Raw genomic sequence first — 16283 nt, 5'->3', positions numbered from 1 at the left:
CTAATAATTCAGTAAGCTTGCTTATTCTAGCAACATAGAACCTGCATGAGAATTTTGTCTTGACCTACAACATATCTAATGTCATAAATTCCTTAACATTAAAAACATGAAACACCTTTTAAATGTAGGATTGTCTCACAGTTAGAATTCTAGGACCCTGGAGAGCCTAGTTCTCTGGACTGGAAGTATTTGGAGAGCAGCTGCTCTCATAGGGTAAGGATGGATGCATGCAGGTCCTCCCTACACCCTCACAGATGTGCTGAAGAAATACAGACTGTATCGGTAACTATTGAATGCATAGAAGATGACATTCCTAAACTGTCCCTTGAGTTTTCACCTGCTTTCCGTAGCTATTGCACCCCACATGGGGGAACACATGGGGCTGCCAGGCTGTGTCCTTCATTGGGCAGATGGTAAGATAAGCTCAGGGTGCTGAGAGACTCACAGAGCTTCCCAGGTAACTCTTCAGGATCATTTTCAGGAAATAAAAAGTTGCATGAAAATATCTTTTTTTTAAAAAAAGTTATTTATTTTATGTACATACACTGTAGCTATCTTCAGACACCCCAGAAGAGGGCATCAGATCTCATTACGGATGGTTGTAAGCCACCATGTGGTCCCTGGGATTTGAACTCGGGACCTCTAGAAGAGCAGTCAGTGCTCTTAACTGCTGAGCCATCTCTCCAGGCCCCAAAATAGCTATTTGTTTCTAACTTGCTTGTAATTGAATCTCGCTAACTAATAATATGTTCTCTCTTCACTACTACTGTGAAAACACAGCACCCTACTCTTCGGTCGCTCCCTCTCTTTGCCCTCCTTCCTTCTTTCCTTTCTTCTTGAAGACAAGGAAGATGACATAGCCCAGGCTGAGCTCAGCTGGAGTCTCCTGCTTCATCTTCTCTGGTGCTGAGTTCAGGTGTGTGAGCTACCACTCCTGTTCTCAGTGGTTCCGTTTCTTTCCTACAATCTTCAGGTATTCTTCACCTTCCTCTATAGTTCTTCCCATAGTCACATTCCTAAACCATGTGATGGGGTTTAACCTGAGGCATGCGGAAGACACCTTGCCAATAAACACCCAACCAAATAAGGATTATGGTAGGATATCTGAGATTTATCTGAGAGAGTGGCAGAATATTACTGCTTTTATGATGAACTTAATATAGGTTATCATATTGCCAACAATCAACTAAAAGTTACCACTAAATCCTTCTAGGCTAGAAAACACACTGTTGATAAAATAATTGCAAAGTTTTCTTGCAAAAAAAAAAATCCCTCCTCCTTATGTTTAATATGTAAGTCAGTTTTAAGTTGGAATACATTTTAGAATGTTATTATCACAGTCATGTAATTAATTATATAGCTATGATATATAATCACATATATGATTATTCTTTATTAAAATTTATAGAGGGACAACATAAGACTATTCAAGCAGATTGAGGGCAATGTAGCCCAGAACATCTCAATGTTAGGTAGGCTACCATGACTTTATAATAGAGCTGTATTACAGGGAGCACTATAAATACAAGTGTTTTAAGGACAAGTTAAAAAATGTGACAATAAGACCTAATTTGGTTGTCTCAGCCTGGAGCTCAGTTCTTTTGCATAGTGGGCTAATCTTGTCCAGTGGGGCACAGGGATCATGCCTGCCAGGTAAGCTGTCTAGTACGATCGCTTCTTTTTAAAGAGCCTTCATGTTTACTGTGGTGGTCTAGGATTTTGAATTAGAAATGTCCTGTCATCAGAAAGATAGAGCCAAGTCAGGGGTGGAAGATTACTACCTTCTAGATACTGCTATCAGTGTAAGCCTGACACTTTATATTATCATAATCTCACTAGGACTTACCTGCCACTTAGCAATTAAGTCCATTTACTGAAGCCCTGATGGACTCATATTTATTTATAAAAGTACTTTGGGTTACACAGGGAACCTGCACTAACCCTACTCTTGACACCAAAGAACTCTCAGATAAGGACTAAGTTTTTGGTCCAGTTTTCACAGTTTTCTGCTCTTCCACCCTTCATCTAACTTCAGTGGCACCAAGCTTTAAATTACTGAATATAATAAGTTCACAAACCATGCCATTCTATTTAATCCCACAAACACGAGAAGCTGTGCTGTAGCATGTTTATCTTGCTGCCTATATTACTAGCTTATGTCATGGTGATTTCTTAGTTTAAAAGGAAGCTGATAGATATACAGACGCATCACAGTTTTCTCCATAGCTTCCTAAAGAAATCACATTTCCGAACTAATTAAGATCTATGTATAAAAAAAAAGGATCTATGTATCAAAAATGGCAAACACAGCTTTAATGGATTTATCGACCTCATTTTCTAAAATGTTACCAAAGCAAAGTGATACATTAGAAGTGCCAACTAAAAGGCAGTCCCCCACCCCACCCCCACAGGTCAAACCATAAACATAAATCACACCAAGGGTAGAGTGGTAAAAGGCAGAGAAAATTTACATTTACAGCACAGTTGAGAGTATTAAAATAATAATGTGCTATATTTTCTCTCTTCTTATGATTCTGATGTTAAGTAACAGGTAAGAGTGTCTTAATACTTTTAACATCTCATCGTATTTTAATAGTTCACTAAAATAAGATTGTGCTTGAAAGAACACGTACAAGAGGTAATTTACTTATGGGTGAGGAACACCATTACTGTCTAGGCAATGTGGACCAGGGCTAAGTCTCGTGTTCGGTTGCAAGTATGCTCCCTGGGTGGCAAGATGCACTTTTATGATTATTTAAATACCTGCCTGCATGAGAGCCCTCCATACAGCTGTCTTTTCCAGTATGTAGGATCAAGCACTGGACCCCATGGAGAAGGGGTCATGGGGTCAGGCCAGCTCAAGTGAAGGACTCACATGTACTTGAGGGCTCTCATTTTGAGTGCTGGGGAAGGCCACTGTATTGTGTGATGGGGCCACTCCAACATCACTTTCCTGAGTCTCTGGCAGTGTACTGTGGTAGATGATGTCATTTTGATGACACATTTGCCTAATGGCTCTTTGTTTAGGATGGGAGGCATTGCAAACTCCACCTATTGTCCACAAATACCAAGGAAGGAGCCTGTTCTCAGGAAATATAAGTACTTGTCTGGGAACAGCATGACCTGTGTGTGTATTCCACAGACCAAGGGGCAGCTCAATAATGAACAACCAAAGGGAAGGGGAGAAGCCATATTCTGGCAGCCACATTTGCCTACCTGGATCTGTTATAGATTGTAATTTGGGGTGTGCTACTGAAAAACATTTGCATCTCCCTTAGGCTCTTTTCTGACCCGTGGGTACTTCCGATTGCTACTTTGCCAGGGAGCACCAGGTGGTTTATTATGGCTTCTAATTTCTGGAAAGAAAAGTCACTGGTGTGAGCTTCTCTTGGAGAAATTTCAGAGAACGTCTGTTTTAAAGATGCTCCGCCTTCGGAGTCGTCAGACAGATGAGCCCTTGACATGTTTATGATCATACTCTTGAGTGGTATCACGAAGAAGTGTGGACAAGTTGAACTTCTTAAATTGTTATTTATAGTAACCAAGGTTCAAGGCAAAGAGGAAAATAAAAACTTTGGGCACCTTCGGTGGTGATTCATTTCTGCTCCAGAGCAAGGGACAGGCAGTGAGGAAGAGCACCAGGGGAGGGGGCTCTTCATCCATTATTCCAGTTTGGACCCTCTCTTCTGCTTCAGCTACATTTTGGAGTGTGCTCAAAAAAAAAAAATCTCCCTATGACTTGATATTGAAAAGGTGAACTCTTAGACTAAACCTGGCCTGAGGAAAACCGAGTAATAAGATCAGCCTCTCACTTCCTCAATCAAGCTTTCTTAGACTGGCTGGAGCCTTAGGTTGTAAGAGCCCTAAGTGAGCAGCACCCACTTTCCTTAGAAAGCTCTTCATGCTGCCTTGCTACCTCGCAGGAGGAGATGTGATTGGCATCTGTTGGTATCTAGATATAATCTTTCTTAGGGGGGCAGAGACAGGCAAGATTAAGTGCCTTTTAGTGCAGGGATTATTGCAATGTTGAATTGGATTTAGCCAGTGTGTTAAGAACTCAGATGGCAATGGCCTGATACTAACTGTTGCAAAATTTCCTAACGTAGTTTTTCTCTATTTAAGTTTGCCATGTTCAAGATCTGAACATGTCTATACTTTTAGGTATGGGAGCAGGGGCATGGCATTCACTGAAAATTTGATTACCAAAACAAGCCACCGAAATAGTCATCCTAAGACTAGTTAGAGATAAAACTTGTAGAGGCAAAAACTTTATTAAATAAACTACTTGACTAAGTAACTGAAAAAGTATTTTTCTTAGTTTTAATGTTAAAACTTATTGCCAGGATCTATACATTAGAAATACACTTTCTTTAGCCATGATGGCTATTTCTTGAATAGGCCATGTAGTAAATGAAAATTATATGAGATTCATCATTCTAATAAGGATGGTCTTTGGTGAATGACAGAGAAACTATTAATAACCATAACAGAACAATCAAGACCAGGGTACCCCAGGAAACTCTCAGGTGCTGTTACCCCACATAGCCTCATTGGTCACTATTAAAAACCATTGTCCATTGGGAAATATGGGTTGGAACAAGGCTAGTACCATCCATACAGAACATGCAGGGAGGGATGAAGCAGTAAGGGTTTTTAGGAATAACTTTCCCACTCCCTGTTAGAAACCTCTTCCATGGCCCAACATTAGGAATACTTAAGTTGTTCCTTTTGTGCTTGCAAAGAAAGTTCCTTCCTTAGTGAGGTTCATCAGAAAAGGCCACAATAGCATGCTTATCCAAGGGCCAAGGTGGGCCTGTACACAGAAGCCAAGAAACTACCAGCATTGTAGTTATTTTTGCTGTACCACTGCACACATTCAAGTCCCAATGTTATTATTTATTGTGTTCCACAAGGCAGTCTTGCTCAGAAACTGTTTCTCTATGTATCTCACCTTAATTTTCTATTTAGACATGAGTTCTTGTGAATTTCCTCTCTTGAGTGCCTAGCAGAGTTTTACACACATGTTGAGTGTTTCGTATACTCTTTTTGATTGATGTGGATCCTTTGGGGGCCATCTCTGGGCATTGTGATTTCAAATGAAAGGCACTGCCCCACCGCCCCACCGCCTGTGGGTAGAGGCTTTTCTTATTCTCTTTACTTTTTCTGATGCCTCCTCACCTTAGAACATCTCATGAAGATCAGAGGTGGTGCAGGCTTCCTCTCAGATTACCCATGTGCCACGCCCCACTTCATGGCTCTCTACTAGCCTATGGCTGCCTTTCTTTGTTTAAAATCACAGTTTCCCCAAGGAATACATCTTTATTAAGATGCCCTGTGCACGTACATTAAACTGTCAACTTAATCTAATTAGGAGTCAAATGAGGCACGGCAGAATTTACATCATTTGATAAATTTCCATCATTTACAGGGGGGAACAGTGACTTGAATCCAAATAGTTCTTTACAATTTTACAGAGCCCAAACATGCTGCAGCTCTGTAGAGCCCAGGCCTGTAGGTGGAGGGAGGGGCGTCTTTCTCTTTGGAGACTGCAACCCAGTTGGAGTGTGAAAACAAAAATCTTGGTATGTCCTGGCAGGGCTGTAAGGGAGGGAGGATTACTAGGATCTGCACCAAAGCAGGGAAACGTCAAAGTTTACAGATGAGAGTAGGATTCGATTCTGAACTTTCCCCAGTCTTACCCATTCTGTGTTTTCTCTCAGGAAGCATCTTCCAGGCAGAAGACTCAGTAGATCTGAACTTAAAGCTCATGGACATGATTCAAAGGAATTGGCACCGAAGAAGGGTTTTGCAGTGAGAAATCGTAAATCTGGACTTTTACTTGGGCTTGATCTGCTTCCTGACCACTGTGCTGAAAATCCTGTTTGAAGGTGAGGCTTAGGCTGGGCTTTCCAATCATTAGTTAAGTTTTTCATAGCATTGCGACGTGGCTGTTTGGGAAGCTGAGGAGGGAGGTTGCCAGTGTAAAGCTAGCTTGGGCAATTCTGTGAGATTGTCTAAATAAACCAAAAGAAGGTATTACTTTAAAAATGTGAGAGAATGAAACGTTTTAGTATTTGGAAATGGGCAAGGTAGAGAGAACCAAAGGGTGCTGGGCTGTTTGCTTGTATAGCAAGTACAGAAAGCCTGTGCTCACTCACACGGCTCCTCCACCTCAGGGACAAAGGTTTTATTACCTGTTTCATTCACACCCCACTGAGTGTTATGAAGTAACTGGGTGGAAGGGAAGCATAGGAGGGGAGGAAATGAGCTTCCTGAGAGGGGTGGCCCAAAACATGCCTGTGACCTTGAAACCTTAGAGGGTTGATGGACACAGGCGGGCTTTGCACTGCTGTGGGCTCAGGCTCTGGGGGAAGGACTGTTGTTGTTGCTGCTAAGGCTGAGGGATAAAAAGCTCTCTGGGGGTGGGGAGTGGCAAAGGAGGTTGAGGAGGCTGCTTTGCTCAGATCCAGGATGCTAACAGGGGAGGAAGAGAGGGGCAGCGAACAGAAATAAAATGGCTGATGCTTCTTACAGAAATCCTTACTGCTTTAGGGTTGAACTCCTGTTGAGAAACTGAGGGCACGAATGTCTTAGGCACTCTCAGACAGAAGACGCTGGAAACAATACAAACATGGCCTCTGTCCTGAATTATCCAGCTTTGCATTGTCTGGAAATCACACAAAGATGACCAACAAAGGTACAAAACCAGGAGGGAAGCAACTCCTCACAGCCCCTGAATGCAAATAAGCAAGCCAAGGCCGTGGGTTGATCCCTTAGTCCTGGGCATCTATTGTATCTTCTTCCACTCATTTACACCTTTGCTTCTTTCCCCATTAGATTTGCTAGACCAGGGCATACAGTTCTTTTCTGGTGTCTTGCCACAGTCCTGAGAGCAAAGTAAGTATTCAATAAATACTTGACTGTTGAAGTAGAAATATATTAAGGGATGGGTTGATATTTTTGTGGTTTTTTTTTTCTCCCAATTTAATGAGCACCAGTAATCCAAATGTATACCGTTGATCATTCAGTTATAACTGCCCACTGTGCTCTGACTTTACTGTAGCAGATGCTTGAAGAACACAACCCTCTAAAGATAGTTCAGTCATTTATCCAGAGAAGGCAGAACAAAACCCAGGAAATTGGATGTAACTGATTATTTACAAGTGTGTGCACGTGCGGCCTCATTCTGATGAAAATGATTTCTCAATGGCCTGTTGTCCTAACCACCAAAATGACTTCCATGAATTGTTTGTCACAGAGGGTAGGGGACAGGTGTAATGTTTGCTTTTCCCTTGACCAGCTGGGTGCATAATTCTCAGCCCCTGAACTCATCAAAAGAGCAAGCTGCTTCAAGATCCCCTGAGACCACACAGGGCCGAGAACTTCCCATGCATGATGCATGGGATGAAGTTAGAACCCATCTAACTGGTGGAGGGGGTGGAAGAAAAGGAAGCCAGCAGACTGCAAAGGAAGCGTTGGGGACCAAGGCCTTTCAAATACGCTTGATTTCTCTACTGTTTCTCCAGTTATTATTCAGTGTCATGGGGTTTTTTTGTTTGTTTGTTTTTTGGTTTTTATAGCCTGTATAGGGCTATACAGAGACAGGGTTTCTCTGTATAGCCCTGGCTGTCCTGGAACTCTCTTTGTAGACCAGGCTGGCCTAGAACTCAGAAATCCGACTGCCTCTGCCTCCCGAGTGCTGGGATTAAAGGCGTGCGCCACCACGCCCAGTGTCATGTTTTATACACCCGTGTCATTTAGTTTCCATAGAGGAGAGGAAGGGACACAACAAAAAGCCCAAATAATTCCAAAGGTCTTCAAATAGGGAGCCAGCACACGCACAGACAAGCATTAAAGACAGCAGAAGATTCAGGCAGCAGCGATTGGCTCCTGCTTCTCCTTGCTTTGGGGACGAATTGATTCATGCCTCAGAGATGGAAAGACTTGCCTATAATTTTATTTTACTCAAGGCCTGGACTTCTCCAATGACTGTCTTCAAGGCTCTAAGACAATAAAATTTAAGCTCTAGATTCAAGGTTTTATTTGGTGACTTGAACTAAAGTAGCAACCCGACTCCATCCTCATTCTTCAGGGAATTGGGGCAAATGCAACTGAAGCCCCAAAGATACTTTTAGAAGTGATAGGCTCTTGAAATCAATGGGTATAGAGACTGCTTAGGAAGGCACTAAGTTCTGTCATACATCAATTAGATGTTAGCTAATCATAATAAATATTTAACCTTAGGTAAAAGATAGGGTTTTAATTGTTCTTATTATAGATATCCTTTCTTTGCTATGCTAATTATCCTGATTAGATCACTCTATAATATGTGCATGTATGGAAACATTCACGCTATACCTTATAAAAATAAAAGTATTCCCACTTAAAATGCAATTACACAAAAGAGAAGCCAGGCTTGAAGGACAACTGTAAAGCAGCTGTCTTACTCTGGAGATACCTTTGAGCCTCAGAAGGTAAAATCACGCCACCAGATCATTCAGCCCCCGTGTACCCCCCAGGCTGGTGTCGGCCACCATCAGTGTACCCTTGGTTTCCATGGCTGTCACTTACGCCTACTTTCATAAATGGCTCTCGATTTCTCGTAGAGCTCATATGGGTCAGGCTTCCGTGGGTCAAAGGCCTCTGTTGAATCAGGAAAGGAGCTCCTGTGAAGGGCAGGTGGGAAGGGCAGGTTCTGTGGGACGGCCGGAGCAGATAAACTTGTTTGTGGACTGCCTTGGTTCTCCCATCGGTCCATCATCTAAAAGAAAAGGAGAGCAGAGAACATGGCCGATGGTGGATTGAGCATGGCTATTTCCCTTGTTACCGTTACAAAAGACCTCCTTGCCTTGTGGACTTTTGCCCCCAGGAAGAGTTTGGTACACACCCCTCCGTTTCTATATAAGAATGTAACACAGATTTCTGCAAGTAAAAGAAGTGCCTAGGATTAGAAGCAAACTTATATAACCTTGCCATGGATTAGCTAGGGGTCTTTGGTAAACTCATTTGTCTGATTTGTTTTTCTTTATAAAATATAGCATGTATCCCAAGATAACTTATGTGCATTTGTTCAGAAAGAGGGTAATACTTGTCTTAATGTAAGATGGTCCCAATTTATTATACTTCTCTAAAACAGAAATCTAAGTAGCCTATGCATATTCGTTTAACATCTGTGTACATACATGCCAACCATCTCTTAGAACATTCCATCGCTTCCCCTAAAGTTTGCATGTGTAGGACCATCTAGGACCAATGAACTGCAGTCTTCTAGGAAGTCTCATACACTGTGGGTGTCGTACGGTCTCCTCTAAAATATCTCTGTTAGCATTATAGCTAACTGCTTCTTAATTGGCCATGCGTGACCCCTGATCCACACCATAGCATGGGACATACACAAAGCTGGAACTAACACAGCCTTTTTAGCATGAAGGCTGTTTTTACTGCTAGTTTCACCTTGATTCAACCAGTAACTCTTCCTTCAAACTTGATTCCTGTCTCTCTCCCTTTAAAAAGCTGACAATATGTGTAAAGTGCAATGGTGATAGCCTCTTGTACCCAGACCTTGCCTGTGCAGGGTCAGTACGGTTCTCAGGATCAAGGCCAAGTTCCCATGAGGATGCGAGCTCAGCTCACTTTACCCATGTCCTTCCCTGGCTCCCCTGCACTCTTTCCTGCCTCAAAGGCTTTGCAGACCCTCTCTCTCTAGTTCTCCTTCTATCTGCATCCTCTCCCTCATGTTACCTGGATACTAGATGCAGATAAACACCTCCTTTCCTAGAAGAATCAGCCTAACCATTTGGGCCATGGTCCTCATCTTTACTCCCTGCTCCGGCAACACTTACCACTCCCAACTGTTAATAAAGGTCCCATCTATAGTAGGTATTCAGAGAGTTGTAAATTATAACTTATAATTAAAATCGGGACATCTAAAAAAAATGGTATGTTTATATAGCTTTCTGTTTCCTATTCTATTTTCTTGCTCTTGTTTTTACACAGGCTATATTTTCATCAGAATTCCAACTCCGGTCCCAACCTGTCAGTTACCAATATTCTGTAGGCTGGGAGGGATGTGAGTGACCACAGACACCTGTCCTTTCCAGACATGCTGTGGGTGACAGTAACGATCCCTTTGCCAATCCCACCCTCCTGGGACTGTGGTAGGGGTCAAAGTTGAAACTAAACATAGTAAACTTGGAAACAAGTAGATCATTGAGTTTTAATTCAGCAAGACTGGACTTAAATGGTTTTCTGTACGGGATCCTGGCCAAGCTTTCATTCAGATGTTTTTTTTTTTTTTTTTTTTTTTTTTTTAAGCTGGCAAGGATGAGTTCAGCTGCCTCCCATTAAATACAACCTATAGAAGCCTAGACAGGATAATTGGCTTACCTGAGGTCCAGCAACAGATCTTGGTCAGAACCAATGTATACTTCTAACAGGGGTATTTGGTTTGGACCATATCACTTTGGGAACAAATCTTGTAAGTATCATAAAAATCAAATATAATTTTATGCTCACAGGGGATTTTTCTTCTATTTAGTAAAAACCCTTAAATGTGTATTTCTTTTTTTTATTAGATATTTTCTTCATTTACATTTCAAATGCTATTCCGAAAGTTCCCAATACCCTCCCCCTGCCCTGTTCCCCTACCCACCCATTCCCACTTCTTGGCCCTGGTGTTCCCCTGTACCGGGGCATATAAAGTTTGCAAGACCAAGGGGTCTCTCTTCCCAATGATGGCTGACTAGACCATCTTCTGCTAAAATGTGTATTTTGAACTTAATAGAAACATTTATATAGGAAGAGAGTTTTCTTTTCATCCACTATGGTGACCTTGCTATGATATACCAGGTCACAGTCCACAGTTGTGTTTAAAGGCATAGCATTTAAAAGTGATCAGTTTGATGGCTTTTGGGTGCCATGTGGGTACATTTCAACTGTGACTTTCTCAGTCCTGATTCTTAATCTTAAGACAATAAAAACTAAAAAGTAAATACATTAGAAATACGATCTAAGATGGGTTAACATCCCACTTGTCAATATGGGACCTCAGGAAATGCACCCCCCTTCATCTTTTGCTGGGGTTTTCTAATATCCACATGTGTTTTGCTGGTGTGCGTATTACTCATGTATAACCACTGAAGGGACTATGCTTCTGGTGAAATATTGGTATTTCTAAAAAAACAGTCATAAAGCTAACAGAAAAAATAATGCTTTGGGCATTTCAGGGGAAATTCTCTGTGGCAGATTGACAAATTCTACAATTTCTATAGCCCAGATGTTGGGAAATTAGTCAAAATTCCAGGTCATGCCTGGTAAAGCATCCATAACTTCTTGCAATGACATTCATCAAACCTCCAGTCACTCTGTCAGGGTTGCTTTAAAAACTGTAGAGTACAAAAATCCATGTCTGTGGAAAAGTAGACATGTAGTCTTCTCCCCCCTGTAGCTACTATACTGCTCCCTCAAAATAAGCTTATTTAGGATTGAGAAAACCTTTTCCTTGGCTTAGAGATACCCTGTGCTAAGGCTGGAGAGTTAGTTCTGCTGACTCCACCTCACTTTCTAAGAGATCTTGGTTTCTAGATCCCATGAGTACCTTGAATTCAGATCCTGCCCCATTGCTCAGGGCCATGGGTGTTCCTTATTGTACCATTGTATTTCTGGCCTTGGGTAGCTCAGTTTGTCCTATTTGCCTAACATTTATCTTATAACTAGGCTGATTGGGATGCTCTTGTCTTAGCAATAACCATAACTAGGTCGATTTGTAAACATCTCACGAGATTGACAATGGAAATGAAGTTATTTTCTATGTGTGGGAGAAACTTCACTCTCTTCAAACTAATGAATGGTTAATGAATGAATGAATGAATGAATAAATGAATACCTGACACTATGAATACCTTAGAATTATGAGTGGCTAGAGAAAACATACAGTCTACACTCAGACAACCAACAATAAAACAGAGAAGGTCAGTGTGGTAGTTGCTTTATCCCCAGTTTCTGGTTCTTGGGTGTATATAGCAAATAGCTTAGGAAGGAAACAGGCAACAACAAAATATTTCTACAATTTGTTTTCTTCCCTTTGAGAGCAGGATAAACACAACCCAACAAGCTGAACCTACTCCTGTACTGTGTTAGGTGGGTCTGGGAAAAGAATGCATTGGGGTTGATTCCCTGAAACATACCCTGAGATCCTGCCACACGAAGGCAAGGAGAACTCATTATGAGTAGCATCTTACTTGTTAAGTCCCTGAGTGCCACATCACTGAGACCAAGGCAGAGGCCAGGTCTCAATTAGGAAGTTTCCTCACTAAGTATGTCATTAGTCTTACTTAGAAGACCGGTGTCTGAACCCAGACACTGTGGGTATGGTATATTTGTTTCAATTAACAATTTAGCACATTGTATTCATTTTGTGGAGTGATTTACGTGCTAAGGGTTTGTGCACTGGCATCTGCTTTCCACAGTGATAGATGTTTATATGTTTGAGCTCAACACGCTCAAACACTATTGTAAGCACTTTCTGTGGATTAACTCAGAATCCCCACAGTGACAAACAAGAGGGTATTAGCATTACTTCCATCTTTACAACTATGGTCTTTGAAATGCAGAGGTCTTAAGTAGCTACTGTAAGGTCATAAACCAATAAGGAGAAGCAGCAGCACTTGAACCCAGGAAGAATGCTTAAGAGTCTGTCTACATTTTAACTGATTGGATCTTAGTCCAAGGAGTTTTGTGTAGCTATGTGGAGGACATTAAATCAAAGGCCTTGCATATTTACCCAGTCTGCAATCTGGAGGTCCAGGCCTGAGCTCTTGTAAAGATGCACAGGTTCGGGATTAATTGTACGTTGGGTTCTATAAAGCCTTTTTGGGAATTATTGACTATGGGCATAATTACTATAATGATGGCAAATGCTGTAATTATGCCAAATGACATAATTTGTGTGACTGTAGTACACGTAAGGAAATCACTAGATTGCATAATTGTCACACTATGATGAGGCTGCAAGGTTTCTGGTTAAATCAAATGTGTATAACCCCAGAGCCCAGATTTGAGTTGGGAATGGAACTATTTAGAAGCTGGGCAAGATACGCCACATTTCATGTCATGCATTTAAAAATACCTCTTTCAAAGTTGCATACATCACTAAGTGATTTACTAAGGTCAAGGCACCCTGCTTTCCCTCTGATGTATTCTGTAGACCAGCTGAGCAGAGTCCTAAGTGAGGATCTACTTTATGCATGTCCTGCTTTGCCACTGTATCTGTCCAGCTCTAGGATTTAGACACTCTAAAAGGGTAGCATATTCTAAGTCACAGGAAAAGGAGATCCAGAAAACCAGCCTGGCTTAGGAAACATAGGTGGTCAATACTGGCATAGTTTGGGTGTTGAATGTCCATGTAGTAAAGACTTGGCCCCTGGATCATCATGTCTGGGAAGTAGTGGGACTTGGGAGAGAGAGAGCTTGCCAGGAGTGTATTCTTAAAGAATAAGAAGGCTCTAGCCCTTCCTTTTTCTCTTTGCTCCCTGGATTGTGATGAAAAAAGCATTCTTGCCATGAGGTGCTGCTTGCTACACATGCTTTGAGCATCCCGGTCAGTCAATCATAGACAGGAACCCAATCATAATAGAACCCAAATAAGATGTTCCACTTTGTAGGCTAGTTATTATCATGGGCATTTTCTTATAGTGCTAATACAACTTTGTAGTTTCAACCTTAGGGCAAATGAAGACTCTAACAGGCCAAGCCCACTTAGCTAACCTAGTTTTGTAAGATCATTATTGGTAGTCATGAATTTCCTATGTTGGCATAACGTTTTAGCATCTTTAAAATGGAAGTAGAACCAGAGAGGTTAGGTGATGGTAGAGGTCACCAGTATCTGAAGAAACTTAGAAACACTACTCTAAGTGATTGTCATGTTTACAATGTATATATAAATATATATGCAGGAATATATTACTTATCTATACAGAGCTAGAATGTAAGTGCATACACATACATAAATATATTTATTTCTATAGATATTAGAATGTAAATAAAAATGAAAACAAATGTTTGGAAACCAATTTAGTTTGTAGGACAAGCCCTCCAGCCCTATAGTATGCATTTGTTTTGAAAATTTAATGTGACTACATGATAATATAGTATTTGTGATAAGGAAAACAAAAGGTTTATAAGGTATTTTTGTCACATCATACTGAAACTGTTGATGTCTATTTTGTAATGGGGACAATTATAGAAGTATAAGATGAGCTATTATTGTATTGGATGGTTGGAAAAGGTGACCATGCAGGTATGCATTATCCTGGTAGAAGTGATCTGCAGTACTGACTGGGAAGGCTCACAGTATATTGTTAGTGTCCTTCTGGGCCACCATACCTTACAGTTCATATGTAACCGGCATTAATTATAACAAGTATGCATTAAAAGCTATTACTAAGTTGTCAGAACATGAAAGTGGAAACAGGTCATATTTAGTATTTTGTTCATAAGTATCCTTTGTGTCATAGTTAAAAATACTTTTAAAAAATCAACAATAAGATACAAATTTAGTATACAAAACATTTAAAAATGGGCATAATTATAGAAAATAAGATGGCTTTTCCCTGTATTTGAGGACAAGAAAGGGCAGAAATGCACACAGGGTCTGTTCTTCTGATACCCTGGGATCAGTCTCAGGGCTGGAAGAACATTTAAGGTCAATCCCCTGTTTTATTTAACAGGCATAAAAAGTAGATAGAAATAAAGAAAGATGCATGGGAATTCCAACTTACAGGCTTTGGAGTTTTCCATGGAGAAAAGAAACCTGGAAGAGAGAAAACAGAATTTGAGCTTTGGAAACACATCCCACTTCCAGGCACACATTGTACGGTGTTACGCCGATTGTGTTTCACTTCAAATGAGCTGAGAGCACCACAGACCCTCTGAGGGCTGTGTGCCTTCTTCAGGGAGCACAAGGAATCTCTTGGGAAGTATGTTTCTGAGACTATAAGGAAAATGTTCTTCATTTGGCAGCTGGGAATTCGGAGGTGCAAAAAGAGTTGTGTAGTAATGGCAAATGTCTGCTTCAGAAGCCCCAACCCTGAGCCATGCTTAGGGGTCTTTGTCACCCAGCAGGAGCAGGAGAGATGGAGAGAGAGTCCAATAAAAGTGAGTCATTTAGATTGTACCTCATACCATGTTTATCATCTTTAAAGCTGAGACTTCCAAAATGGGAAGACTTGACAACCATGACCCATTTACGGGAAAAATCTGCAGAAACTCGGACACAGAATTATCTAGATGCTTAAGCAATCCAACTCGGGCATGTCAAAAATGCTAATTATCCCTCAGTGGCCCATTGTGGGAAGATGATCCCTTCCATAAGAAGAGAAGACACTGTAGTTTGTCATGTGTTACAGCCTTCTGTGGAACAATGTTAGAGTTTTTAGAGGTAAATACCCTGGTTTAGGGTAGGAAATAATTCTGAGGTTTTGGACCCATTTTTTGTACTTTACAAACAACAAATATTTGTTATTCTTATATTTAAAAAGAATTAATACATCTCTACGAAGATTCAGGATCATGAGATGGAGAGATGGCTCAGTTGTTAAGAGTGCTGGCTGCTGTTCCAGGGGACCCGAGTTCAATTCCCAGCAACCACATAGTGGCTCACAGCCATCTCTAATGGGATCTGATTCCCTCTTCTGGGTGTGTGAAGACAGATCACTCACATACATATAAATAAATACATTTTAAAAAGACTCAGATCTTATTAAATCTTGCATGCTGCTGCTCTCCACTGATGCCCTTCTGTTTCAAGTTTCTATTTTTTTTATACCACGATGCTAGCACATGCCATGCCAAGCAGGGCAGTGTTTGTTTTTGAAATGGAAGGGAAAAGATGCTTCAATATAATGGCGTTGGTACTGACATATATTTTCCATGCCCAAATTACCTTCTTCTCATACCATATCTTCTCTCTTTCAATAAGTTTTGCTCATATTAATATTAGGTGAGGTTTAATAAAATGTCCAATAAAAGTGAGTCATTTAGATTGTACCTCATACCATGTTTATCATCTTTAAAGCTGAGACTTCCAAAATGGGAAGACTTGACAACCATGACCCATTTACGGGAAAAATCTGCAGAAACTCGGACACAGAATTATCTAGATGCTTAAGCAATCCAACTCGGGCATGTCAAAAATGCTAATTATCCCTCAGTGGCCCATTGTGGGAAGATGATCCCTTCCATAAGAAGAGAAGACACTGTAGTTTGTCATGTGTTACAGCCTTCTG

At 41.0% G+C, this 16283-nt stretch overlaps 1 protein-coding gene and 1 long non-coding RNA gene across 19 annotated transcripts in view; one reads left to right on the top strand and one right to left on the bottom strand.

Annotated features, from left to right (window-relative positions):
* Positions 1-16283, bottom strand: part of Magi2 (membrane associated guanylate kinase, WW and PDZ domain containing 2) — a 1485406-nt gene that overhangs the window by 161695 nt on the left and 1307428 nt on the right. For 15 of the 18 annotated variants that reach the window (XM_006535743.4, XM_006535748.4, XM_006535745.4 and 12 more), the window contains 2 exons: positions 14778-14809; positions 8572-8761 (listed from right to left, as the gene is read on the bottom strand). In XM_006535743.4, the coding sequence (XP_006535806.1) occupies positions 8572-8761; positions 14778-14809 (222 nt within the window). The remainder of the gene's footprint in view (positions 1-8571; positions 8762-14777; positions 14810-16283) is intronic. The other 3 variants (XM_006535744.4, XM_006535746.4, XM_030254656.1) reach the window with 1 other exon arrangement.
* On the top strand, positions 287-15622 carry Gm52764. The gene is made up of 4 exons (XR_003955724.1): positions 287-5888; positions 6553-6697; positions 6838-6897; positions 15537-15622. It is a non-coding gene; the product is annotated as a predicted gene, 52764 (long non-coding RNA).

The sequence above is a fragment of the Mus musculus genome, chromosome 5, assembly GCF_000001635.26.
Source record: "Mus musculus strain C57BL/6J chromosome 5, GRCm38.p6 C57BL/6J".
Classification (NCBI taxonomy): Eukaryota; Metazoa; Chordata; class Mammalia; order Rodentia; family Muridae; genus Mus; species Mus musculus.
The sequence above is the reverse complement of the archived record's forward strand: the minus strand, read 5'-3'. Positions and strand labels throughout refer to the sequence as shown.